This window comes from Choloepus didactylus, chromosome 4 (genome assembly GCF_015220235.1).
Source record: "Choloepus didactylus isolate mChoDid1 chromosome 4, mChoDid1.pri, whole genome shotgun sequence".
NCBI classification, from domain to species: Eukaryota; Metazoa; Chordata; class Mammalia; order Pilosa; family Megalonychidae; genus Choloepus; species Choloepus didactylus.
In genome coordinates, this window is record NC_051310.1 from 92,758,615 (window position 1) to 92,785,407 (window position 26,793).

The 26,793-nt window shown below is 47.8% G+C and overlaps 1 protein-coding gene and 1 pseudogene across 1 annotated transcript in view; both read right to left on the reverse strand.

Moving 5' to 3' along the window:
* Positions 1-13,015: 13,015 nt before the first annotated feature.
* Positions 13,016-16,667, reverse strand: LOC119533274 (annotated as a pseudogene).
* A 2,144-nt stretch (positions 16,668-18,811) lies between these two features.
* The window catches only part of AP3S2 (adaptor related protein complex 3 subunit sigma 2), a 79,959-nt gene continuing 71,977 nt past the window's right edge, over positions 18,812-26,793 (reverse strand). Inside the window, exons 5-6 of the mRNA XM_037833046.1 lie at positions 24,601-24,708; positions 18,812-22,989 (exon numbers count right to left, since the gene is read on the reverse strand). Of these exons, the coding sequence (XP_037688974.1) occupies positions 22,861-22,989; positions 24,601-24,708 (237 nt within the window). The 3' untranslated portion in view covers positions 18,812-22,860. The remainder of the gene's footprint in view (positions 22,990-24,600; positions 24,709-26,793) is intronic.

Genomic DNA, 26,793 nt, shown 5'->3' on the forward strand with positions numbered 1-26,793 from the left:
CTGCCGGCAGAAGTATAACTGAACTTTCTGGAGATTTGGGGATAAGAATAAGACACTTTCAGGAATTTAGCCTAAGGAGTAGGATATTTATGTACAAGGCTTTCCACTGAAGTATTATTTATATGGAGGGAATATCAGAAATGGCCTAAATGTTCAGAATAGGGGATTGGTGAAATAAATTATGGTCCTCCCATCTCCCCTTAAAAACAAATCATGCTTTAGAATGACCAATGAAACCATGGGAAAATGTTTAAAACTTCAAAGTGGGGAAGGTCTTTCTAAGTATTAGACATAACCTGAAGTTTCAAAATAAAAGACTGATACATTTGACTACATAAGAAATAAAAAGGGCTGATTTCTCTAATGTAGAAAGAGTTCCCAAAAAATCATTAAAAAATGAACAAGCAATAACTCAAAAGGGGAGAAAATAGGCCAAGGAACTGAAGAGACAACTAATGGAAAAAGAACATTTCAATGGACTCTTAAACATGTGAAAGACGCTCAGTATCTCCCTTAATAAGATAAATGAAAATGACAACTACAAAAAAGATGAGATTCTTCACTTCACAAATCAGCAAAGATAAAAATGTTTGGTAACGCATTGTTTGCAAGGGTGGAAGGAGAACCCACACTGCTGGTTGGAAGGTAACCTGAAGTGACCTTGATACAAGCAGTTTGGCAATATTTATCAAACACATAAACCCATACCTCTTTTTGCTCAGCACTTCCACTTATAGAAATTTACCTTACGGATATAATAACATGTAAGTGAGCTGATGAATGTATAAGGCTTTTCATTGCAACATCATGTGTAGCTGGAAGTCACCTAAATGTCCAGCAGGAGATATGGGATAAATGAACTCTTATAGCACATCCATACAGTGGACTGCTGCATACCTATAGAAAAGACCAAAGGTTCTTTTCATGGAACAATCTCCAAGATAGTTTCTGCTAAGTAATAAAAGGCAGGTGCAGAACAGTGTTCAAGTAGTTTATCAGTTGTATTTTAAAAGGAAAAAAAGCACACATGAACATAATTTGCTCTTTTATATGCATATAATGGCCAACAGTTACCACTAGAAACTGATTTGGTTGCCTAAGGTAGGGGTCCTGGGCAGCTGGAGAACAGAGTGGGAAGCAGACTTTTCACTGATCTTTTAGTTCTTTTGAAAGTTGAACCATATGAATAAGCTGTCCTTTCAAAATGAAATAAAATGAAAAGTTCGAGACAAATAAAAGGAGTAGAAAATTAACAAATTTTATGACATAAAAATGTAAGCCTTTTAGATTTATGGATGAAATTATTTGATGTCTGAGATTTGCTTCGAATTAATCCAGATGGGGTAAGAAAGTCAGGGCTGCTCAATACAACTTGATATAAAATGGGAGAAAATCAGAAACAAACTAATGTTCAGTAATATTGGAATGGTTAAATAAATTATGATCTTTGATATGAAAAAATACTATCCTGCCATTTGAAAATAATAAATCATGTCTAAGAAGTACCGGAAGAATATTTTTAAATAATTGTGGAGTAAGGAACTTTCTAAAAATTACATAAAACCCAAAATCCACAAAAGGAAAGGCTGGTAAATTTGACAACATAAAAATAAAATATTCTGCCTTGCAAAAAGCACCACATGCAAAGTCAAAAGGAAAAGTTCATAGTGGGAGAAAATTAGCTACAGGTTGGTAATTGTTGAAGCTCATTACGCTGTTCTCACTACATTTGAGTATGTTTGCAAATTATCATGATTAAAAAGAAAAAAAATAATTTAAATATATACTGATTTCTGCATGGCAAAAGACAACTATACACTGGGAAATAAATAATATTTACAACACATATAACATGGAAGGGATTTATATCAATAATATTTTAAAAGGTCCTATAAGGCGATTTTAAAAAATAAAGACAACAGAATTGAAAACTAGGCAAAGGAATTCACAGAAAAGGAGACTAAAAAGGCCAATTGACACTCGTGACTAGTCAACCTTAGTCATATTCAGGAAATGCAATTTCAAAACAATGAGATGTCAGTTTTTGTCCACTATTTTGGCAAAGGTTGAGATGATAAATAACATCTAGAGTTGGCAGGGGTGTGGGGATCCTGCGTTTTCATACTCTCCTGGGGCATTGTGAATTGTTCCGACCATTTGAAAAAGTAAAATAGCAAGACTTATTAAAGATTTAAATGCATACACCCTTGACTCGGTGACCCTGCTTTGGAGAATCTATCCTAAACCCAAAGGGAATGTAACCAGTACTTAAGGATGAATGTAGGAGGAGGTTTACGCAGTGTTCCCTGTTACAGAAGAAAAAAAGAAACAACCAAAATGTCCCGAAAAGACCATTTAAACAAATTATTAAATGTCCCCAGGAAACATAGCAGCTAAGGGGAATGAATTAATTCGGTATATATTAACCTAGAATGCTGTCCATGGTGTATTTTTAAGCCAAAAAAAGCAAGTTCCACCGTAATACGTGAATTATCCCATCTTTATAGGAAAGAACTCTCTGTGGGCGCATGTATACTCCTGTATTGTGTGCGTTAGAAAAGAATGGGAAGGAACGTGCCAAATTTACCTTCCGCCTCAGTGAGGTCGACTTGGGGGAGGAGTTGGGGGAGGCGGGAGATTCAATCTTATTTTATTTTATACACCTTGGTGTATTTTTTGGATTCCTGGAACAAACATACTATTTTTGTATCAACCACCGCCACCGCCACCACCAGGAAGCCACTAAAATACTATTTAAAAAAGAAAAGGAGACTAGAGAGTGCTGGGGAAGGAGATGAGCTGGACGCGCCGCCCTGCCCTCCCCGCGCCGGGCTCTCGCTGCCACCAGGATCCTGGCACCCCGGGCACCCTGGCCCTGCTCCAGGCGCGAGGTTGCTGGGCCTGAGGAAGCGGGCGCCGGGGCGGCAGGGTGTGGCGGGGACCAGGCCACTCCCTGTGTGGAGGGGCCAAAGGGAGGGGAGCGACTCCCGGGCTCCCCCAGCCTTGAGGACCTTCCGGCACTCAGTCGCCTCCTGTCCCCTTCACTCTCCCTCCTTCCCTGCACACCTTCCCTCTCCCAGGGGAGCCCCGTGTCCACGCCCTAGAAGTGAGCAGCTGCTCCCTGCAGGAGAGTCAACACTGAAGCCCGTGCAACCCCTGCCGTCAGCGCGGCCCGGACGGGGCGGGGGGCGGGGGCCGGGGCATGAGCAAAGAAGGAGAGGGCCCCTCTGTATAGGGTGGTGGCGGGGCTGCGCCGAGTCAATCAACGAGCATGCACCGAGCACACGTCGCCTGCTGCCCCTGCTCGCAGGGCCCTGTCGTCCAGGGACTCTGGGCAGAGGCAGCAGAGCCAACGGGGCCTGCACTGCCTTCCCAGAGCGCAGCGCCTGGCCTGGGCCGTGGCACTTAGCAGGTGAATGAATGAACCGAAGGTTCCTCACTGTGCTTGGGGAGGGCAGAAGAGGGTGAACCACTGGGAGAGACATTTGGGCTGAGTCTTGGGGAACGAGTTGAAGCAGCCAGGTGGGCAGGTGGGGGTAGGGTGCTGCGAGCAGAGGGTCGGGCACACACACAGGCAGGGGCTTAGGTGCGGCTGGGAGGTGAGGCTGGGGGTAGTCAGGGTCTGCACGTTGGAGCCTTGAATGAGTTTGGATTCTGTCTCCCCAGGGGATGCCGTATCCCTGACCAATTTTGAGAAAAGGAGCCTGATGGAGTCAGGGTTGCCTTTTAGAGAGGGGCCCCTGGGGATAGTTTGGGGACAGCTTGGAAGGGAGTCAGAGAGTAGGCAGGGAAAGCAGCTGGGAGGGGAGCAAACTTTCTCCAGATGCAGAGGAACTCAGCACAGGGGCTGTGAGGGGGGGACGGCTCAGGAATACTTAGGAGGCACGCCCCAGAGGCCTGGTGCCAGGGAACTGTGGGGGGTTAGGGGTGAGGGGAGGGTAATGAGGATGTGGGAGGAGGGGGCAGAAGGGGGGAACCAGGGCTGCTGCTAGGCTTGGAGAAGGCAGTCCTGGAGCAGTGTTTCCTGGAGCTGAGGTTTTTTTTCGTCAGTGTTGTTTTCAAGAATTGTTTGTGTTTTATTATAAAATTGATTAAAAACACATTTTTTGAGAAAAAATAAAAAGGAGGACAAAGAGCAGCCTTTTAGAAAGAACTGGGAGAAGCAGGAAGTGGGAAAGGGTCTGCGGAATTCAGGTTGGCCCAGCAGGGTCCCAGGCTGTGGGAGGGACAGCAGGGGCCTGGGGCCCAGCAGGAGGAACAGAGGGCCCAAGAAGCAGGCAGGGAGGGGCAAGAAGAGGGACAGACAGGCGGGGCAGGAAGGCTGAGCTGAGCACTGGCCCCCCTTGGTGGGGTTCCCTTCTCGGGGCTCCCTCAGCACCCCCATGCACTCCCCAGGCAGGGCAGTGTGGCACTAGGAGGGCCAGCTTTACAGTCAGGCCGAGGTGAGGTTGTATCAGGGTCCTGACACTAACAAACTGGGTCACTGACCTAGGCAGGTCACTCACCCCTTGATCCTTTGGCTTCCTCATCTGTAAAATGGGGACAATCCCTCACAGAGCTGTTGTGAGAATTACATGAGAAAAAGCTTATTGGCCCGGCCTTCAGGAAGCCCTCAGTGAATGATGCCTCAATGGAGTGAAGTGTCAGTTCTTTGACCACCAGCCAGGCCTGGCTGGGACCCCCAGGGCATCCTCAGGCACCTCAGGGGGAAGGCTGGGCAGGGGCCAGGTGCCTTCAGGGGCTCCAGCTGGGGTTATGGTCAGGGCTTCATTGCGGTGCCACCATGGTGCTGAGATGTTGGTTTTAGACAGAAGGACCGGAAGACACACAGGAAGACCATTTCTTGATGGTGGCCTCCAAATTTGAGTCTGGAAAGGCAATGGTGGGGGAAGAGTCTGCATCAGGTAATTCTCTTTATCCCATGCCTTAGCAGGCTTTCGGGGCTTGGAGAGATGGAACCAGGAGATCATCCAGCCAAGCCTAAAGAGGTTAAGTGACTTGCCTGAGGTCACCCGGGATTCTGACCCCAAACCACCACAATACTAATTGCCGACACAAGTGGGCTGGTACCACACGTGCGCCTGTGCTAAGCTCTCCCTGGATGCTTTCACTTATTCCTGGAGGGGCAGCAAGTCCCGGTGGGGATGGGCAGGAGGGGGAAGGCACGGAACCTCGACTGGCCCGTTGCACTGCCTGTCTCTCCTGCAACTCCTGGGGCATTTGAAGAGAGCGGGTGTCTGGGTAGGTGGGAGCTCTGCTTCTTGGCTAACCTGGGAGGGGTTTGGATGGTCAGGAATGACGGGTGAGGCTGGGCAGCCTTGATGGGCACCCTGTGCAGTCTTGCAAGGCCCCAGGTGGGGTTCAATGCTGGGCTGTAACCATCTGGAAATTCTTAATTTTTGAATAAGGGGTTCCGTGTTTTCATTTTGCATTGGCCCTGCAAATACTGTAGCTGTCCTGAGAAGAGGACTGGTTCCCCAGGAATTAAATACCCATTTGAAGAACACTGAAGGCAAATAGTGAGCGGAAGTTCAAGTTCCTCAGAAGAGAAGCACCCGGGTTGCGTGGCTGGGGTGTCACCCAGGGACTGGGAGGAGCTCTGTGGGGGTGTTGGGACAGAGAGCTCTGGCAGAGTGGCTGGCTCTAGGCTGTGGGATCCTGGAATGGGGGTCCACTACCTCATTTTTCAGATGAGGAAACAAGGGCCCAGAGAGGGCATGAGGCTTGCCCAGGGCGGCCCAGTCAGCAGGGGCAGTGACCAGCCTCTGTGGAAACTCCAGAGCATGTCAGGGCCTCTGTTGTCCCAGGGAGGGTTGGTGCCAGCCTGGGACTCCCCCACTTCCCCAACACCCCAGCCATGCTTCTCCCCAGAGGCATCAGCCTGGTTCCCCAGGCCACCTGTCCTCTTTTCCTAGGAATCCTCAGCCCTGGGGAACCCCTGATGTGCCTCCTCAGCCACTCTTCCTGCAGCCCCTCCCAGGGCCCTGCCATCTCCTGAAACTGCCTGGCCTCTGAAGTCGCCCTTCTGACCCCCCTCCCGGACACAGGACACGCTTTCCCTTCTCTCTGAGAGCTCTGGGCCGTTCACCTCGCACTCACACTTGTTTCTCACCCATCACCTCTGCAGGCCCTTCTGCCCCCAGATCTGCCCTCTCAGCAGCACCCCTGCTCCCTGGCTCCCCTCCACCCCCCATGCCCACCTGCACCTCCTCCTTCCTACCCTCCTGCTTCCCAGCTCTGGGGGGGAATCACTCTTTACCATGTCCATTGTCACCCCCAGCGTACCAGGGTCCCGGGGCTGCCGGAACAGATTAACACAAACGGGTGGCTTCAAACAACAGAAGTTTATTCTATCACAGTTCTGGAGACCAGAAGTCTGAAGTCAGGGTGTCGGCAGGCCATGCTCCCCCTGGGCCTCTTCCAGCTTCTGGGGGCTCCCAGCCTGCCTTGATTTGTGGCCACCTCACTCCAGTCTCTGCCTCCATGGTCAGGTGGGCTTCCCCTCTGCGTGTCTCTTATTAGACACCTGTGAGAACCTAAACAATCCACGATGATCTCATCTCGAGATCCTTAATTTCATCACATCTGCAGAGAACCTTTTTCCAACTTAGGTCATATTCACAGGTTTTGGGGAGTAGGACATGGACACATATTTTGGGGGCCACGATTCAGCCCTCTCTACCCAATGGGATCCTGGAGCCTTCCAAATCCCTTCAATTTCTTCCACTCCAGCTCTGCCCACTCCCCACTGAGGCTCATCAAAATCACGCCCGCCCCCCTTCCAGGATCAGGGAGAAAATCACAAGGCATCCTTCCCACCCACCCTCAGGGCCCAGCCTCCTGGCACTCCAACCTGTCTCCCCTCCCCGAGCTTTCTGCTCTTCCTATGGTGGCCAGATACCTGCCCAGCTCTTCCTTCCTTGGAGCCCCAGACACTGGACGGTCTGGCCAGGGAGAGAGTCTGGGCCTCTCCACTCCCACCCTCTACTGTCCCAAGCTACCTGTGTCCTCCCAGGAGCCCACGGGCCTCCTTTGCTGACCTCCTCAGGAGTGTTTGACCCTCTAATACCATGACCCCACCTCCCTGCTCGCCACCGTCTCTCTGCCATGAACAACAGAGCAACCCTTCCAATCTAGCTGGGGCATGGGGTACCCATCACGGGGGCATCCCATGGGCATCCCACCCGCTCCCATGGGTTCACCAGCTCCCTGCACACCATTTGCCATCTCCATCCATGGCCTGGGACGTCCTGCCCAGCTCCCGTCCATAGGACCTGCCTCCCAGTTGGCATCTGCATTGGGCATCCTGTGGCATACGTCCAAACCACTGTTGCCCCCCTGCCACTAAACCTGCTCCCCACCAATCTTTCTCCTTGGCTGATGGTGCCACCATCTTCCGGGCCTGGGGTCCCCCATGGCTGTTTGCCTTCCTATCCCCCAATCCGCCCCAAGTTGTGCTCAAATCTGCACCCATTGCTTCATGCCCTTGGCCCTGCCTTAGGGGAGGCCTGGGTGGCCCCTCTCCTGGCCAGGCCAGCTCCTCAGTGACCCCACTGCCAGCTGGATTGGCCTTTTAAGGAGGTCACTGTGCCCCCATCCTTCAGTACTCCACTGCTGCCAAGTTCAAACTCCACACAAAGCTTCCTTCTGCCTTTCCAGCTCTCTCCCTCTGTCAACACATCTGCCTTTCTCAGGGTGAGGGGCGACCCTCTGGCCTCTCCAGCTGTTTCTCCCCAGGGGGCAGTTTCCCCCAGAGGGGAGGCCGGTGGGCAGGCTCCACCATAGTGAGCCTAGTTCCACCTGGGCAGGAACTGAGCCCCCATTGCTCAGCACCCAGCCTGGCGTCAGGCAGACAGTCAGCAAAGGGGGGTGGAGGGCATGGCCTGGGTGAGCCTGAGGGCTGCGTCCCTCAAGGAGAGGTCCTCAGGCTGCTGAATTCCTGGAATTTCTTCTCTTCCAAGGCTGCATGGAAGGTGAGGGGAGGGGGTTCACCTGCCCAGTTGGGTCCCTATATCTCCCAGCCATGGCCCCCCCGCTGCTCCAGGAGCTGTTGGTGGGGGGAGGGGCCCATTCACCTTGGCCGGGTCCCAGGAGGGTAGTGTCTGTGCCCCTCCATGGTGCTCAGACCTGGCTGTCCATGGGAAAAGAGGGGCCATGGGCCTGGAGTGGGGGTGGGAAGCGTCCTGGGGGTCCTGGAGTCCATGCCTGCCCAGAGGTTTCAGGGAAGGGTTTGGTCAGACCCCACGTGCACACCTTTGAGGGGTGTGGACAGTGAACCGTAAGTCCACACTATGTGGATTCATTAACCGAGTGACCCTGGGCAAGTAACTTCTCTGCCTCAGTTTCCTCATCTACAGATAGTAATAGTACCTTGCCTCACAGGGCTGTAGTGAGGATTAAGTGAGGGAATACACGAAAAACCTGGCAGGCAAGCATGGCTCAATACCCGCTAGCTGTTTTCTTTTTCTTTTCTTTTTTTTCTTAAATTCATTTTTATTGAGATGTATTCAAATACCATGCAGTCATACAAAATGTACATTCAGTTGTTCATAGTACCATTATATAGTTGTGCATTCATCACCAAAATTAATTTTTGACATTTTCATTACCACACACACAAAAATAACAAGAAAAAAAATTAAAAAGAACAATTAAAGTAAAAAAGAACACTGGGTGCCCCCCCCCCCCATTTTTCTACTCATCCATCCATACACTGGACAAAGAGGTGTGTGGTCCACATGGCTTTCCCAATCCCATTGTCACCCCTCATAAGCTACATTTTTATACAATTGTCTTTGAGATTCATGGGTTCTGGGTTATAGTTTGATAGTTTCAGGTATCCACCACCAGCTACCCTAATTCTTTAGAACCTAAAAAGGGTTGTCTAAAGTGTGCATAAGAGTGCCCACCAGAGTGACCTCTCGGCTCCTTTTGGAATCTCTCTGCTACTGAAGCTTATTTCATTTCCTTTCACATCCCCCTTTTGGTCAAGAAGATGTTCTCTGTCCCACGATGCCAGGTCTACATTCCTCCCCGGGAGTCATATTCCACGTTGCCAGGGAGATTCACTCCCCTGGGTGTCTGATCCCATGTATGGGGGAGGGCAGTGATTTCACCTGCCAAGTTGGCTTAGCTAGCTGTTTTATGGTTACAGGCTTCCCTGAGCCTCCTGGCCTCTGGCTGTTTGCCCCTCCCTTCAGCTCCTGCCCAAGGCTCCAGGGCTCAGCCGGGTGTTGGTGAAAATGCTCACAAGGAGCAGGAGGAGGAGGATGGGGAGGGGGTTAGCCCTGACTTGCAGCATTTGCTGATGCCCATGGCATAAATGATCCCACCATGTCTGATTTCAAACTACCAACGTGAGGTCACAGATCCTGGAAGCACCCGTTAGATTCCCACTCTGTGGAGACAACACTCACACTCGGGAGCACAGACACTGGTAGAATGTGGTCAAATCATTACAAAGTGATGAATTTTGAGTATTACCTTTGTTTTTAGCATACTTTGTCAGTATATATATATATAATTTAATTTGTAATAATGGCTGCATTTAACAACTGGCTTGTGAAATTCCTACAATTTTAACAATCAGCTCTCCCAAGCTGATCCAGCACCCCCTGCTGCCGGACAGCCCCACAATTCCAGGAGACAAGGGGCTGCACTGAAAACTCTGGGGCCTGGCTTCTCCCCCAATTCTCTTCACCCCAAGGCAATTCTTTGGAAACACCTTGTTTAAAGGGCGTACCTTTATAGTCTACGGTACACAACTGGGACTCTTTTTTTGTCTGGCTTCTTTCACTTACAGAGTTGTTTTGGGGATTAACTGAGTGAAATTCCCAGCACTGTGCCTGGCTATAAGTATTTAATATCCGTGAGCTGCTGTATCAGTCAGCCGAGGCTAAATTATGTTGTAATAACAAACAACTCCCAAACCTAGTGGCTTGCAACAAGGTTTATTTCTTGCTCACGCTACGCATGTGTGATGGGTTGGCTGCAGTAATGGGCCAAGTCACCTTCACTCAAAAACCCAGGTTGAAGGAGTAGGCCTTACCTGGACCTCTGCAGACACCTGGCAGAGAGAAAAGTAAATGTGGCAGGGCCACACCATGACCCAGTTTCTTCTCAGAAACTCAGGGTTTCCCAGGCTCACATGTCATTGGCCAAAGTGAGCTGTGTGGCCAAGCCTGATGTCAACATTGTGGGAAGTATAATGCTCCCCAAGAGAAGGGCAACAAATATTTTGAACAGTACTATCATCTCCCACAGCTCCTTTCCTCCCTGTTGTTGTTACTCAGTCCCGTCTATGAGCTGGAGATCACGCTAAGGGCTTCACCCACATTTTTCCAGCCAGTTCTCTCAGACATCCTCAGCCCCGGCTGAGCTCACTCCTCCTATTCACCAGTGTCAGTGAGTAGGGGCAGTTATTTGTTTTGGAAACTTAGGGCCTAGCTAAGCCCAGGAGACTCCAAATCTTGGTAACCCAAGGCCATGGCCCACTTTGTGCACTACCAACCCCTCCCCACTGCATAGACTCCTCTCTGCAACCTCCCCACTGAGCCCCGGAAAACCTCGTTCCACAACCTGCGCTCCTAATCCAAGCCTGGCCTCTGAACACGCTGCCTAAACTGGGTGGCAGCCCCCTCAGCCAGGCTTTCTCTAAACACAGCTTCCCTTTGCCTTTGAGTATTACTCTCCCTTCCCAGGCTTTCCCTCTACCATGCTGTCCATTGCGTCTCAGTCTCTTCTCACTCTGCTCCCCAAACTCAACATCCCCCTCCCCATCCTGCTCCTGCCACGGTGCTCTGACATAGAGCAGAGTCCTGTTTTCCATGTGGCCTCCCAAACCAGAGACCTGGCCACCTCCTGCCTCTCTCTTCCTCACTCCTCCCTCCACATTCAATGTAAGTCCCCAAGTCCTGACAAATCCAACTCCAGAAGTCACAGGAATCCTCCCCTCCTCTCCATCCCCACTGGCCTACCCTCGCCTGGTGTGAGCCACCATCGTGGGCCCCCTGCCCCAACAAAGGCCTCCTAATTGGGCTCCTGGAATTAGTTTTCCTCCCTTTTCATCCATTCCCTGCACTGAAGCCAGGGTACAAAAATCAAAACTACCACCCTCTCCCTTCAACAAACACACAGACCACTCACTGGTTTCCTGCCATCCTCAAGATAAACTCCAAACCCCTTGCTCACTCTCAGCTCTCCATGACCTCCCCCAGGCCTCGAGTTCTCCACCCCAGCACTTGGCTACTTGTGGACCCTTAATTTGCCAGCACTCGGTCCAGCCTCCAGGTCTTTGCATGTGTCTCCTGTCCCCACCAACTCCCTCCATCACACACCCTGTTGAACTGGCTAAATTCCTTGATGAACCAAGGTGTACTTTCTCCCTGGAAACAGTCAAGATTGGGAGCCCCCCATTCTTACGCCATCACTTCTGTCTACTGTAAGGGCACTGAAGGCTGAGAACACAGCCATCTCTTTCAGGCTTAGAAGGATGGAGGAGGGATGAGGTGGGATGGGAGAGAGAATGGTGACAAGGGCAATTGTAACAATAATGACATTTGGTCATTTAGTCAACTCTTACTATGTGCCAGGCACAATCCCACATGCTACCTGTGGGTTATTTTTTTTTTCTTTTAAACCTGTATGATGTTTGTTTATTGAAGTATAACATGCTTTGGAGATTGAATTGTGTGCCCCACAAAAGGCATGTTCAGGTCCCAACTCATGGTCCTGTGGATGCGATTTGTAGATGGGACTCTTGAAGATGTTATTGGTGAAGGTGCCCAAACTGAATGGGTGGGGCTTAATCCCATATGGCTGAAGTCCTAAGCAAAAGAAATTGGACATGGGAAGAGAAAAGCCACAGCGAGCAGCCAGAAGCTGGAAGTCAACAGAACCTGGAAGAGAAAGGAGAAGACAATGTCATGTGCATTACCATGCGATGAAAAACCGAAGGACCAAGGATCACTGGAAGACAGTCCCAGAACACCACAGTCTTCAGGGAGAAAGCATCACCTTGCTGACGCCTCCATTTTGTCTTCTCCTAGCCTGGAAACCATGAGCCAATAAACCCCCATTGTTTAAGCCAACCCATTGCAAGGTATTTGTTTTAGCAACTAGGAAACTAAATCACATGCCTATAGAAAAATGCTAAATCCTAAGTGAGGAACCCAAGGAAGCTTCACAAAGACAATACACAAGTAAAACCAGCATCCAGATCAAGAAAAGGAACAGTCCCAGCACCCCAGAAACCCCACTGTGCCTCTTTCTGTCTGTATCTCTCTAAGAGGGCACCTGCTATCCTGACTTCTAATACCATAGAATCATTTTGCCTGTTTTTAAAGTCCAAATAAATGAAATTGTACAGTCTACATTCTTTTGTGCTTTATACCCAACTTTATACTTGTTCGATTTATCCAAGTGGTTGAGGGCAGCTGTTTTCTCATGGCTGTGTAGTATTCCACTGTATTTCTTTCTTTATGCATTCTGTTTTGGGGCATTTTGCTAGTTTCCAGATTTTGGTGATTATACATCGTGCTGCTACAAACATTTTTTGTCCATGTCCTTGGACATGCACACTCATCTGGCATTGCTGAGTCATAGGGTAAGCTATGTTAACCCTGGAGGACTCCACCAGGCATTTTCCCATGTTTCCTGCCAGCTGTGCATGAGACCTCTGGATTAACTCTAATCCTCCCAACAACCCTCGGCATGCGATGTTGTGGACAGCCGCCCCGTCTCTTCCTCAATGGGGGGGATCTCACCACTGTTTGGTTCTGGGGCCAGCCTCCCTCTTCTTCCAGTCTTGTCCCCTGGTTTCACCAATCACAGGCACCTGCCTAGGACTTCATCTTTTCAGAGAAGGCCAGCGGGTTCTGTGGCCCTGAGGGTCCACTGTTGGTAGAGCCAGCAATGTATGTGTGCCACCTGGATTTTTTTCTTCCGGCCTAGCCAGTTTGGTTCCATGCTTTCTATCAGTCCTTTGAGTCTGTGAGAGCTTTGCCGTTGCCTTTTTTTTTTGGGGGGGGGGTGTTTAACTTTTTATTTCATAATCATAAACTTAAATTCTGTAATCCAGCCAGACGTGGAAGGGGAGGATAATGTGGAACCCAAAGATCTGGAGCGAGAGCACAGAGATGATAGGACACTGAGAGCAGACCAGGGGAGGTGGGACACTCTCCTGAGCTACCAAAGGAATGGTCTAGTGGTTAAGACAAAACACAATAAAATTTATCAAACTTGTCCACAGTCGGCAATGGTGATCTTCTTGCTAGTCTTGCCATTCCTGGACCCAAAGCGCTCCATGGCTTCCATAATATTCATGCCCTTTCACCTTGCCAAAGACCACATGCTTGCCATCTGTGGTATTTTGGAGCTATTATGTACCCCAGAAAGGCCATGTTCTTTTAATCCATTTCTGTGGGTGCAAACCTATTATGGGTGGGGCCTTTTGATTAGGTTGTTTCAATTGAGATGTGACCCACCCAACTCAAGGTGGGTCTTAATCTTTTACTGGAGTCCTGTATGAGGGTAAAAGATAGTAAAAGCCCAGAGAACTCAGAAACACCCAGAGAACTTTGGAGAGAGTTTACAGAAAAAGCCCCAGAGAAGCTAAGAGAAGACTCAGAAGCTCAGAGAGGAGGCCACTGGAACCAGGAGCTGAAAGCAATGAAACCCAGGAGCGAAGGACGAGCAGACACTGGCCATGTGGCTTGCTCTCTCATAGAGGAACCCCAGATGCCAGCAGCCTTTCTTCAGAGAAGGTATCCTCCTGTTGATGCCTTAATTGGGACATTTTCATGGCCTTAGAATTGTAAATTTGTAAACTAATAAATCCTCATTGTAAGAGTCAACCCATTTCTGGTATATTGCCTTCCAGCAGGTTCAGTAAACCCAAACACCATCCAGCCACTGAGTCTTAGCAGTGCAGATGAAAAACTGGGAACCATTTGTGTTGGGTTGAGCATTGGCCATGGACAAGATGCCAGGACCCGTATGCTTCAGGATTAAGTTCTCATTATCAAACTTCTCTCCATAGATGCATTTGCCACCAGTGCCATCATGGCATGTGGAATCACCACCTTGGCACAAACCCAGGAATAATTCTGTGAAAGCAGGAACCTTTGTAATCCTTTCTTCCCAGTGCTCAGAGCATGAAAATTGTCTGCTGCCTTCGAAATTTATCTGCAAACAGCTCAAAGGACAAGTGGCCCAAAGACTTAGCATTGAAGGCGATGTCAAAGAACACGGTGGGGTTGACCATGGCTGTGGGCAGAAGACTATGGTGACAGGCAGCAGCATCTGCATGGCAGCCTCCACTGCCTTTTAGTAAATGCTGTTTCCAGGTTAATTCTATTGTTGGCAACCAAAAACCGTGGCTAATGCAAGGGAACCATTTTATTCCCATTTCACAGGTGAGGAAACGGAGGCACTGAGAGGATTAAGTATGTTGCTCTAGGTCCCACAGCTAGTGGAGCCAGCTGATGGAGCCAGGATTCAAACCAAGTTTATATCCCATTCAGAGCTTTGCTGTTTATACTGTAAAGTGCTTTCTCATGCATTCCAGTAGGCAGATAATTACTTGCTAGGGTCAGACAGCAGCTAGTCAAGAAGCCAGGCTCTGGGACTCCTACCTCACAGTGCATCCTGCCCTTAAGCCTGGAGTGAGTGTGGAACTTCTTGCTTGTTGAAAGGGAACAGAACATTCATTCACTCATTTGCTGAACAGTCATCTATTTACTAACAGCTTAATATGGGTCAGGCACTGTGCTAGGCACCAGGAAGAAAAGTGACACAGTGAAAATAGAGTTGAAATTGCATATGGCAGGTGATAAGGCCATGAAGGATAAAGTGGCGTCAGGGGTAGTGATGGGGCAGGGGTGTCTATTTCAGACAAGCTGGAAAGGGAAGTTCTCTGAAGGTGACATGTGAACACAGACTGAATGAAGTCAGGGAGGGGAGAAGATCTGAAGACAGAGGCAGAGAGAATAACAAGGGCACAGACCAAGGCAGGAATGTGCCTGGCAGGTTCAAGGAACCGCATGGAGGCCAGTGTGGCTGGAGCGAGGATGGTACAGAACAAGGACAGACAGGTAGGGGCCAGTAAACTAGGGCCTTGTATTTTGTTCTGAGGTTGATGAGGAGCCTTTAGAGGGTTTTAAGCAAGGCAGAGTTGTGATCTGATGACTGCTTTAGAAGGTTTACTCTGGGCTGCTGGGTGTTGAAATGAACTAGATGGAGGCAAAGGAGAGGAAGAGGGACAGGGTAGGGGCCGTGGTGTGTCCAGGCAGGGGATCAGGGTGGAGGGACACTGAGGTGAGAGATGTGGCTCCATGACGGCTTATTATCAAACAGGGTCTGGGCTTGATGGGCAATGAGCCCCCAGGGAGAGGGCTTTGGCTTGGGGCTATGAGGGGAAGATGGGGCTGGGGAGCCTGGGGCCCCTCTCAGGGAAGAGCTGGGGGCTGCAGGCACACAGCAAAGGGGCCACCTGTGGGGATACTTGGGTGCCAGAGGTCAAGTGGTGGCCAGGGCAGCTGTGTGGCCTGAAGAAAGGGGTTGTCCTGGAGTCTGTGACTCTCTGGGGCTGAGGAAGCCCAGAGAGCAGCTCATCAAGGCTGGGCTGGGGCTGAGAATGGGGCGGCCTGACATGACCTGACAAGAAAGGATTGTAACCCTGAGCACTGTGCCCAGGGAGGGGCCTGACAGGCATGGGGGGCGCTTCAGGCTGCTGACCTGTGCCAGGTGCAGACAGTGATGCAGGTGATGTCATCATAACTCACCTATTTGGCCTGGAGTTTGGACCCGGCATTTCCTTCCAACCCTGTAATATCACTGTTCTCTATAAACAGCTGACCTGTTGTTTGGCAGTTCCTGGGACCAAGGCAGGGCCCACCTGGTGGAGAAGAGTTGATAGAGTGGGACTATCAGCAGAAAGTGCCCCCAAAGGGCCGAGTCCAGCAGCTGAGTGGGAGCCACCTCCTTGTGGACTGGTGCTGACAGCAGGGTCCAGACACACCTCCCAGCCACATGAAGGAAGTTCCAGAAAAGCTGCAACAGATACCTGCACACCAATGTTTATAGCAGCATTATTCGCAAGAGCCAAAAGGTGGAAACAATCCAAGTGTCATCAACAAATGAATAAACAAAATGTGGTGCATACCCACAATGGGATGTTATTCGGCCATAAGAAAGGATGAAGTTATGAGACATGCAGCAACATGGAAAATCCTTGAAAATATCATGCTCAGTGAATTAAGCAAGGCCCATAAGGACAGAAATTGTTTGGTATCACTTGTATAAGATGACTGGAAATAGCAAATTCAGAGATAGAAAGCAGATTAGCAGTTCCTAGGGCAGGGGGAAAGGGGGAGTACATGTGTGTTTGTAAAAATAAAAAAAAATTTTTAAAAAACAAGACCTTTACTGCCAGGCTACCTAGGGAAAAGGATCTTTTGCAGTGGGAAGTGCCTTAGGGCTGTCTCCTGGCCTCCAGTTCCACGGCCAGCTTGTGATGGTGCAGATGGAGTGTGAGAAGACACCTTGTCCCTCCCACGGCAGGGCCTGAGTGGGAGGAGGAGTGCTGACTCGCTAGGCGCACATGCAAGCAGGGCCCTATCTAGGCCTCACCCAGCCCCTCAAAGGACTGATCTACAGCAGCCCCTGCCCCAGATGTGGCAATCTTGTGGGTTCCCCCTTGCAGGATCCTGCTGGCAGAGCCAACATGTGCCAGTCCCTCCGCCCCCAGCCCAACCTCCCCCCCAGCCCCGGCATCTAAACTTATTGGTCAATGCCTGGGTCATGCTGGTTAAACATTTTGAATATCACCTCGGTCTGGAGGGCCAATGGACTCGTCTTTGAAAATTTTACCCATACCTTCTTTATCTCATTGGTTGCCAAGGGACAGGAATGCTCAGCAATGCAGAAGGCAACCTTCAGCTGGCCCCCAGGACTGGGAGGAGGGGGCAGGTCACCTTTGTTCCTAAGTGCTCTCAGGAGGCCAGAGCTGAACAAAAATTTAAGGTTTGCTCTTGAGAGAGCCCAAGATCCCAATTCTCATAGGAAATATGGAGTCCCTATAGGGCCCCTAACTCTCACCCAGGCCGGCTTGGCCAGAGGCCCTCACCCCAGTCCTCTCCAAACGCCAACTCCTGCCGCTGTACCTGTTGGGGCCCCTCATTTTCCCCTACTGGCTCCAGGGGATGGAAGTCCTAGGCTCCTCTCCCTTCTATCCCCCACACTTCCCAGTCCTAAGTAACAACCACAAGTTGTCTCTTCTGTCTTTAAACCCTCATCTTAAGGGAAGCTTCACTTACAGCAGACCCCTACAGCTTTATCTAGAGGTGGCCCCTAAATATGGGTGTGGGACCCCACTGTCCTCCCATCACCCCTCTGCAGCCTCATTCCTTTGGGGCCCACCTTGGTTTCTGCTGTCTTCAATTTCTGCTCCCACTTCTGCAGTGATTTGCACCAGATATTACCATCTCTCTTTTTCCCACCACCACCAAACTTCTGACATACTGCACCTACTTCCTCAACTCCCATTCCTCCTCAACCCACTGCAAAATACTGACAACAGCAGTGTTTATTGAGCCCTTCATAGTCCATACCAATGATCTCAGTTAATTCTTAAATAACCCCACGAGGCAGGAATTACTGTTACCCTCTTCCATGGATGGGAAAACAGAGAGGTTAACTAATTTTCCAAAGACTGTAGAATGAAGCAGAACTGGATTTCTGACACACACTCTTACCCAACTACCTTGCAGCCTGGATCCTGCTCCCACCACTTAAAATCCTCTTTTCATAAATACTTGAAACTACCAAACTCCAACCCAAGTAGCCCTGATTCTTGAAGATGATTGTATAACAATGTAGATTACAAGGGACGACAGTGTGATTGTGAAAACCTTGTGGATCGCACTCCCTTTATCCAGTGTATGGATGGATGAGTAGATAAATGGGGACAAAAACTAAATGAAAAATAGGGCAGGATGGAGGGGGGGGGTGATTTGGGTGTTCTTTTTTATTTTTATTTTTTATTCTTACTCTGATTCTTTCTGGTATAAGGAAAATGTTCAAAAATAGATTGGGGTGATGAATGCACAACTATATGATAGTACTGTGAACAGCTGATTGTACACCATAGATGACTGTATAGTATGTGAATATATCTCAATAAAACTGAATTTTAAAAAAATCATCTCTTCAAATGTCTCTGATTTCTGACTCTCTTGAGGGGCGTAGCTCTGGCAACTGGAAACCCAAGAGAGAAATCACCTCTTCTCAGTCCTCAAAATCCAAAGTTCTCCCTTGCCTTGAAGTGACTCCACTCTCCAGACTCTCCACTCCCTTCCCCAGCCCACAGGCTGTCTTCAACCCTCTCCTCTCATCCCCAGGCCATATAGCTCGCCCCCACAGGTTCAACCATTCTCTCTGCAGCGTCAACACTTTCACTTCCTTTCCTGCCCACTCACAGGTTCCCAGTAGACATCTCCCTCCCACCATGTTAGGCAACTCAAACCTAACGTGTCCAAGACAGAGCTCTAGATTAGTGCCCCCTCCAAACCACCTCCTCTTCTCTTGAATAATTTCACCACCGGTCTTCCAGTAACATGGGCTCCTCCCCTCACCATCGGCTTTGCCTTTCTCCTCTCCTTCGGCCTCCACAGGCCTTCACCAGGTCCTTCCCAACTTCCTGCTCCCAATGCCTTTACCTTTATTCAAGTTTTTCCCAATGTGCTGAGTACACGATCCTGGAGAGCAGAAGCTATGAATTACTGTAAGAATGGATTGCTGTTTGCCTCAACCATTCACCAATTCAACAGTTATTTATTGATATGTAGCAGACACTGTTCAGAGCAGCTGCGATACTACAGCAGTGAACAAATCAAATACCCTGACCTCAAGGAGCTTATATCCTAAGAGGGGGAAACAGACAATCATTAAAAAAACAAACAAACCCAAATATACAGTATGTCAGAGTACCAGGGAAAAAGGCAAGGCAGAGTAAGGAAGAAAGGGTGGAGGCTGCTATTCTGTATGGGATGGTCTAGTGACAACCAAGCCCCTCCTTCTTGAAGACAACAGCATGAGTCACCAAGACCAGCCACCAAGGCCAAACAGAACACAATCAACACTTTCAGGAAGATACATCCTCAGTTTTGGTAATAAAAATCCAGGGACTTAAAAAAAAAATCATTTAAATTAGAAATACTGATTGCTACCAGGGATGGGATCTGGGTGGCTGGGAGGACAGGGTGGGAATCTTCTGCTGAAAAGCCTTTTATCATCTTGGATTTTGAACTACATGACTATATTTCCTATTTAAAATGTGAATTTAATCCATTGAAATAGGGAAGAATTTAAATAGTCTTTTGGGAAGAATTAATCATTTTTTTGGAACTAGTTCCCTAAAAGGGTCCTGTTTTCATATCTGCCAACTTCTGCCAGAACCTTGTAGATGTAACACCCTTCTGTGCTCCCAATAGGGCAAAATCTTAACCTTGAAGGCAATCATTCAACAACCTTCTCTGAGCAACTGCCACGTGCAGGTGAACAGGTGAGTGTGTGGCCACTAGGCTAAGAGTCCACAGGCAATGTAGAGACTCAAGAATTGAAAATCAGGATTTTTGCTAGGAACTGACACACCCCTCTGGGTTCATCTCATACTTAATAGGTTTCCACCTTAGTTGCTGCTACTTGGACTTGGACCCCACTCCTGATCTTTATCTCCATGTACTGATCACTGCTGCATCCTAATTAAAAAGCCATGGACAGATGGTCACACTAAGGAAACCTACTACTAAAGACTGGTCTACAAGTTAAGAGATTAGCTGGCAGCCTACTTTTCAGCTGTGCTCCCTGGGGTCTTCTTTCCTGAAGCTGGGGGTAGAGGGCTTTGCTAGCTGGCTCCCAGTGGTGGAGAGGGAGGAAGGGCTGGTTCTGTGAGTGGCAAAAGCCTGAATAAAAACGGACTTGAGAGGACTCCAGAGCCAGTGTAGCCTGACCTAACTCTCAACGTGACAAGCATGAGACCATGGACAGGCCAAGAGGGAAAGGGGACTATTCAGAGATGGGGTATGGTAGGGGTGGGAAATTTATGGTTATTGTTCTTTAAATATTCCATGTATCATGCAGTTACTGACCCCAGTCTCCACAAATTCAGGCTGTGAGACTTCCCCCATATCCCAGCAATCCGAGAACCCTTTTAGAGATCGTCAGTAGACAGCTTCATTTCCCTCTCAATCTCCAGTGCCTAGAACTGAGCTTCCCCCTCAACAGGCACTTAGAAATTGCATAATGGATGAATTTTAGAATTTTACCAGAGGTGGTGAGCATCAACACCAGTATTCTCTACTACCTTAGGAAGTCCTCAGTGCCAAGGACTTCCAAAGAAAATCCAAAGCCAGCCCCTATTTCATATTATATCTCTCTGCACCTAAACCTGTACCTTTCTCCTCAAAAGGCCAACTCATTAAATAAGAGAGATTAAAACCCCAAGTGGTTAATGAGCAATTGTTATGGTCTGTCCAAAAGGATAGGGTTTTCCAAATCAAAAACCAGGCTAAACGTTTTATACCGTTTGAAGAGGTGTGTGAGGGGTGCTGTCTGGATGTCCATTGTTGGAACCAGTCAATGGTTGCTGAGAACCATCGGCTTCTGACAGGTAAGACCATGCCAGGAAATCCAGGGCACATGGCAGCCCTGCAGCACTGCATTAAGCCACAAAACAAACTCAAGAAAACTGATTTGGCTCTAGCTTTGTGACTCTGGACACAGCACTTAACATCCTGTGCTTTGGTTCCTCATCTCCCTGCAGTTCTTACACTCTATGTTGATTGTCACTAGATAAACTGTTTTTATCACAGCATGTGAGATGCAATTTCACCTCTTTGAGATTCAGTTTCCTTATTTTGAAAAAAGAGCATGATAAAACTGGGAGAGATAATCTTGAGCAGTTAAGACAAATGGACTTTGGAGTTAGGCAGGCAAAACCTCAAATCTTAGTCTTCTGCGGCCTAAAGCAAGTTAGTTGACCTCTCTGAGTCTTACTTATTTCATTTGCAAAATAGGGATAATAATGTTTTCTTTAAGGATTAAATGAGATAATGTATGTGGAAGGATCTTGTTCATGCCACTTTATAGTAGGTGTGAAATAAACATTGGTTTCCTTCCTTTGTTCCTATTTCACACTCAGCAAACGAGAATGAAAGACCATGGAACTTTCTGGGACTGTGCTGAAGAGTCTGGAAAAAAACTTAAACCTTTATAAGAATGATATCAGGGGTTCTGAGATCAGATATATTCACCTACATTTCCCTCTTCCAACACATGAGGCTGACCTTCTGATTAACACTGCCCCATCTCTAAAGTTGCCACAGAGGTACTGGAAGATTGAGGACGAGGGACTGCAGGGAGAGATGGGCACAAACCATAGGAAGCACTGTTCAAAAATAGGAAAAGCGGTGACCCTAATACATGACGCACACTGAGACAGCATTCAGAGGCCTGAGGGAGCAGTCTGGGGCCCTGGCCGAGAGGGCCCTGGGCTGGGAAGCTCTACTGTGAAGGCAGCGTCAACTCCCTAATCTCAAGGCAGCTCAACACTGAACCCGAGACCTGGCCTAACAGGCAGCATGGGAGCAAAAGGCCCTTTTTAGCTCTAAATTAACCACAGGAATTAAGACCTGTATCACATGTACACATCTACAGGTATCCAAAGCTAAGAAAGAATGTCACTTGAGGGGAATAGGGTGTGCCCACAAGCAGAACTCAGGGAGGGACACTTTTCACACAGAGAAAAAGATGCAGGACAGCCACCAGTCTCAGCCAGCATGCCTCCCATGTTCCCGCCTCCCCCCCGCCCCCCCATGCCAGGCCCAGAACTGCTCAGCCCAGCTCAGGCTCTCATGCTACAGAAGTGGGGAGTTTCTGGTTTGAAGGAATCTCATCATTCATAACACAACAACTGAGCCTCGTACTCCCCGAGAGGAGAATGTATTTCAAACCAGAGGGAATCATAATTCTGAGATGTTCTATATGTTGTCAGCTTTACCTTCTACAGACATGAGGGAAGGAGTTCTCTGGCTATGTTGGAGAGGTGGTTGTGGGGGGTGTGTGTGTATGTGTGTGCTCTTCCCTACTAGCAGGAACAGGGTGGGCATGCACCCAGGTTTATGATTTGGATTGTGTCCTGCACATAATCACCCCTGAGAACAGAGTTGGGTTTATGCCAGTGGGGGAAACATATTTTTTAGAAGGTGGTAATCAGAAAACTTGGTTATACAAAAGGATTCTGGGTATAACCACCATAGTAGAGCTCGGGTGACTCTGGTTTTCATAAAATTTAGCCCTCACTTGCCACTCACCACTCCCTGAAATGTGAACGGTCATCCCTTTTCTACTTATGGCATCTAGTCAGCAAGTCAATGCCACAGCACCTCAGAAGCATGTGGTGCTAAGGAAGAAGACTCTAGTCAGAGAGGGTGCTCAATGCTAGTGGTGGGTTCTCAGAAACAGGGTGGCTGCTCAGTAGAGTCACCAATTCCTGGGAGCAACTACACATAAGAAAGAAAGAGTGCAAGTGGCTTGGGAACTCTAACTACCCCTGAGGAAGCCAGACTGCTCATTTCTGCAGTGGCCATATGTATCTGATAACAGCATGGCTGCACACGTGAGAACTGAGCACATCCTAATGGTGTCAGCGAATAATTCCTTCCCTATTCCATGACAAACAGTTTCCCCCAAAGGGTCATGGTCCTGAGGCTTGATTCTTCTGATGTTCAAAATGGGTTCCGTTTCAGGACTTCCTTGGCTTTGCTTGTTTTAAGGACTCCAGTTAAGCCGAAGCCTCAACCCTCAGACAAACTGGGATAGGTTGGGGACTTTGATGTTGAGCTCGCCAATGTTGATGTTCCGAGGAATCTCAGGCAGGTTGATGTTTTTCACAGCAGACACAGCCCGGGCAGGGGCTGCAGAGAGTCCACCCTGGGGAGAGATGAGAGGTAGGTATGTGACAAATTCTCAGTGTCACCTGCTTAACGCTTAAGGGAAACAGGTGAAGGTGGCCTGGAAAAAGTTCAAACTGAGAACACACTATGCAAGTTTTCACTTATCCTTCTTATTCATTAAAGGTAGCCAACAATGCAGTCTTGAGGATAGATGGGGATTATACAGGGATGCAAACTCTGTTGGGACTGATGCATCCAATAGTGCCTGGCACACAGTAGGTGCTCAATAAATGCTGGCTGAAATCATCTGAGATGGTTTACCTAAGTCATGTGAAGTACTGGGGCATTTAAAAGGTTATGAAAAAAAGCAAAGCAAAAAACCCCTTTTCTCAAGAGTCTGAAGACTGTTACAGACCTGTGCAAAGTCCCAGGGAAATTCTTAAAAGGAAAAGGAATGTCACAGCTCTAGGTCAACTGCTTGCCAACTAATAATGTGAGATGGAAAAGAGCTGGCTTTGGAAGTATCATGTGGTAACAAGATGGGAAGCCATGACACATGGGAGGAGGAGGAGGGAGCCCACAGACATGGGGGACTGGTAACAAGACACAGAGGGGAAAGGCTTCCACGGTCAGCCTCCAGCCCAGGCTCACTCCCACTGTGTACAGAGAAGGGGAGAAGTTAAGACACTCTCAATTCATTGACTACTTTCAGGATACTGACTCCAATTCCACCCGCATTCAGCAAGCCTCCATTTCCACTGGTTTCCTGACCCCTTGCCTCTGACTCACTTACTATTCCTGGAAGCTTCCCAGCCTGCGTTTCTAAAGGAACTATAGCTGCCACAATAGCTGTGGTCTGGAAAATCTTCTTCAGCAGGACTGCCAGTCCTCACAGAAAGAATTCCTGGTTTTGCACGATCAAGTTCTGTTACACAAAGCAATGAAGCTCTTGAAGACACTTAGATAATTAAAATGGTAATCCATTCTGCAATTTTTGCCATGTATTAAGGTGTATGCTTGTAATCTCTGCCTACCAGTAAGGCTGAAGATGGGGATGGCAAGTCCTCAGGGGGATGGGATGGAATTTACTGTAAGCATCTGTAGAAAGCCCAGAACCATGTGGGGGTGGACTGGGGTATGTTATTTTCAAACCCAGCCCAAACTGTACTGTAGCTTTTTATAAGGCTAACTGGAAATAAGGAAATTGGCAACTCTGAGGTCTGAGGGGCACCATTAGAAATGGCTGCTGGGAGAACAGATTCATACAGTACACAAACTAGGAAAACACACTGGAATTGGAGAAGGGGATTCTGAGTCTCTCCAGGGAATGTGTGGCTTTGATAGGAGGAATTATAAACTACAAACACGGGCCATAACGTACCAAGCCAGAGCTGTTTACCTTCTGCCATCTGGCTTTTTCAGTCATACTTCTATCCCGAAAGTTGGAAATTTCCAAACTCATTCCTACCTGTTTTATTTTCAGGGCTGACCTTCAAATAAATCAGTTTTGATGGATTCAAGGAAGAAAGAAGATAAGTATAAAACATTTCCCCAAGGTTCCACAGCGACACAAACCAACACATGTATTCATTTCCTTCCTCTGCCAGATCTTTAACCAGTCAGGACAGGAGTACAGCTGCTTACTCACTTCAGATTTCTCCAGTCTGTTTTGAGCTTCAATCTGAGCCACAATTTCATTCATGTTTGTTTCCAATACCATCCCACCCATCACCACCTCCTGAAGGATGTAGTGCACCTGAAGCGGAAGCAAAAACAAGAAGGGTCAGAGCATTCTGTGGTAGGTAGAGTGTAGACCAAAAGGAAACCTTGCAGGCTTTCCTGCAGCAGCAGAGTAGTCAGCATGATACCAGGTCCTGATCTACAACTCAGTTACCTAATCCCCTGGCCCATCCACCTCACAAGGGATTTCTACAAGGCCCCGGGCACAACACACTCAATCAGTGGTAGAGGTGCCAGGCTACACTGGAGCCAGTGAAGTGATGTCTAAGAGCACAGGCCTTGAAGTTAGACATAATTTGTTTTAAGTTCCAGTTCTGCTGTTATTGGGTGATCTTGGCAAAGGGTGTTATTGGGTGCTTTGGCTTCCTCCAGGATTATGGTAGGGCTGAATGAGATAACGTGGAAAACACCTAGAAACTGACCCATGGAAAGGTCAATAAAGCAGAATTGAGCACTGAATCTAGGTCTGTCTCAAGCTTCCTCAGAATCCCAAACTGTGTTTTCCACCCTATTCATCCCTTATCCCCTAGTCCACATGGAATCTCTTTTTTAAATTGAGACAAGATATATAGATATCATAAAATTTGCCATGTTAACCATTTTTAAGTGTACAATTTAGTGGTAAAAAATTGCATTTACAATACTGTGTTACCATCACTGCCATCCATTACCAACACTTTTTCATCACCCAAAACAGAAACTCTGTCCCTGTTAAGCAATTAACTCCTCATTTCTCCCCCAAGTACCCGGTCCTGGTAACCTCTAATCTACTTTCTTTCTCTATGAATTTGTCTATTCTAGATTTTATATAAGTGGAATGATACAATATTTGTCCTTTTGTGTCTAATTTATTTCACTTAGCATGTTTTCAAGGTACATCCATGTTGTAGCATTTATCAGAACACCAATCCTTTTTTATGGCTGAATAGTATTCCATTGTATGTACATACCACATTTTGTTTATCCATTCATTGGTTGGTGGACACTTGGACTTTTTTCCAGCTTTTGACTACTGTGAACAATGCTACTGTGTTCAGCATTGCTGCTATGCTGTATAAGTATCTGTTTGAGTCTATGCTTTCAATTCTTTTGAATATATACATAGGAATGGAATTGCTGGGTCACAGGGTAATTCTATGTTTAACTTTTTGAGAAACTGCCAAACTATTTTCCCATATGGAATCATTTTAAGACTTGTCTTTGATGTGTCAAAGTTCTTGTGTGAACTATTCCATGCTTTATCCCTGAGCCCTAGAACAACGTCTGGTGCAGAATAGGCATGCTGAATGAGTGAATGGCTTTTCATAAACCTGAATAGTATATTCTTGGGTTTTAGTGGTTTAGAAGATGGGTGACAGTGCGGTGGAGGCTTTATGGAGGAGGTGGTGTAGTAAAAGGTCTAATACATGATGTCATGGGGACAAGTGGTTGGTTAATACAAAAAGTCAGTTAATACTTCTAGTTTGAAAACTGCAGCATAACGTCACATTTTAAATGCTACTCAAAATGTGCTCTAAATACAAAAGAGAAAAAGAAATAAAATAAAAATGCAAACTCCATTTTCAACAAAACTAGAAGAAAACCAAAATCCCAGGCCCCAAAACAGGTGGAAGAGCTGTCAAAAGCAGAGACTCAAGCAAGGGCTCCTTTCCTTCATAGAAAGAAAAGGAAAAAGGCTGCTACAGAGAGTTCACAGGAGCTCTACATCTCAGAAAGAACAGCAAAAATACATGTTTTGTAGGTGAAGGACACACCCTCTGGGACTAAACAAATTCCTTTTTTTTTGGAAGACAGAAACTTCCTTGAACCTAGAGTTGGGGCTAAATGAGAAACCACACAGACTATATCTGTATGATATAGTTGGTCTCTGTGCCAGTGGAGAAGACAGCCTTTGCATGGCGGAAAATCTCATGGATCTCTATGTCCATTGGCAGGGTAGAAATAAAGGCTAAATGAACTCACACAGAACCCTAAATCATGAGAACAACTGCAGTCAACCTGGAACACAGTCTTGGCACCTCCCCAAACAAGCATTCTGCAAATAGCTGATCCCTGCAAAACTCACCTATTTAATGATGAGTTATAAAAAAGAAGTCAGCAC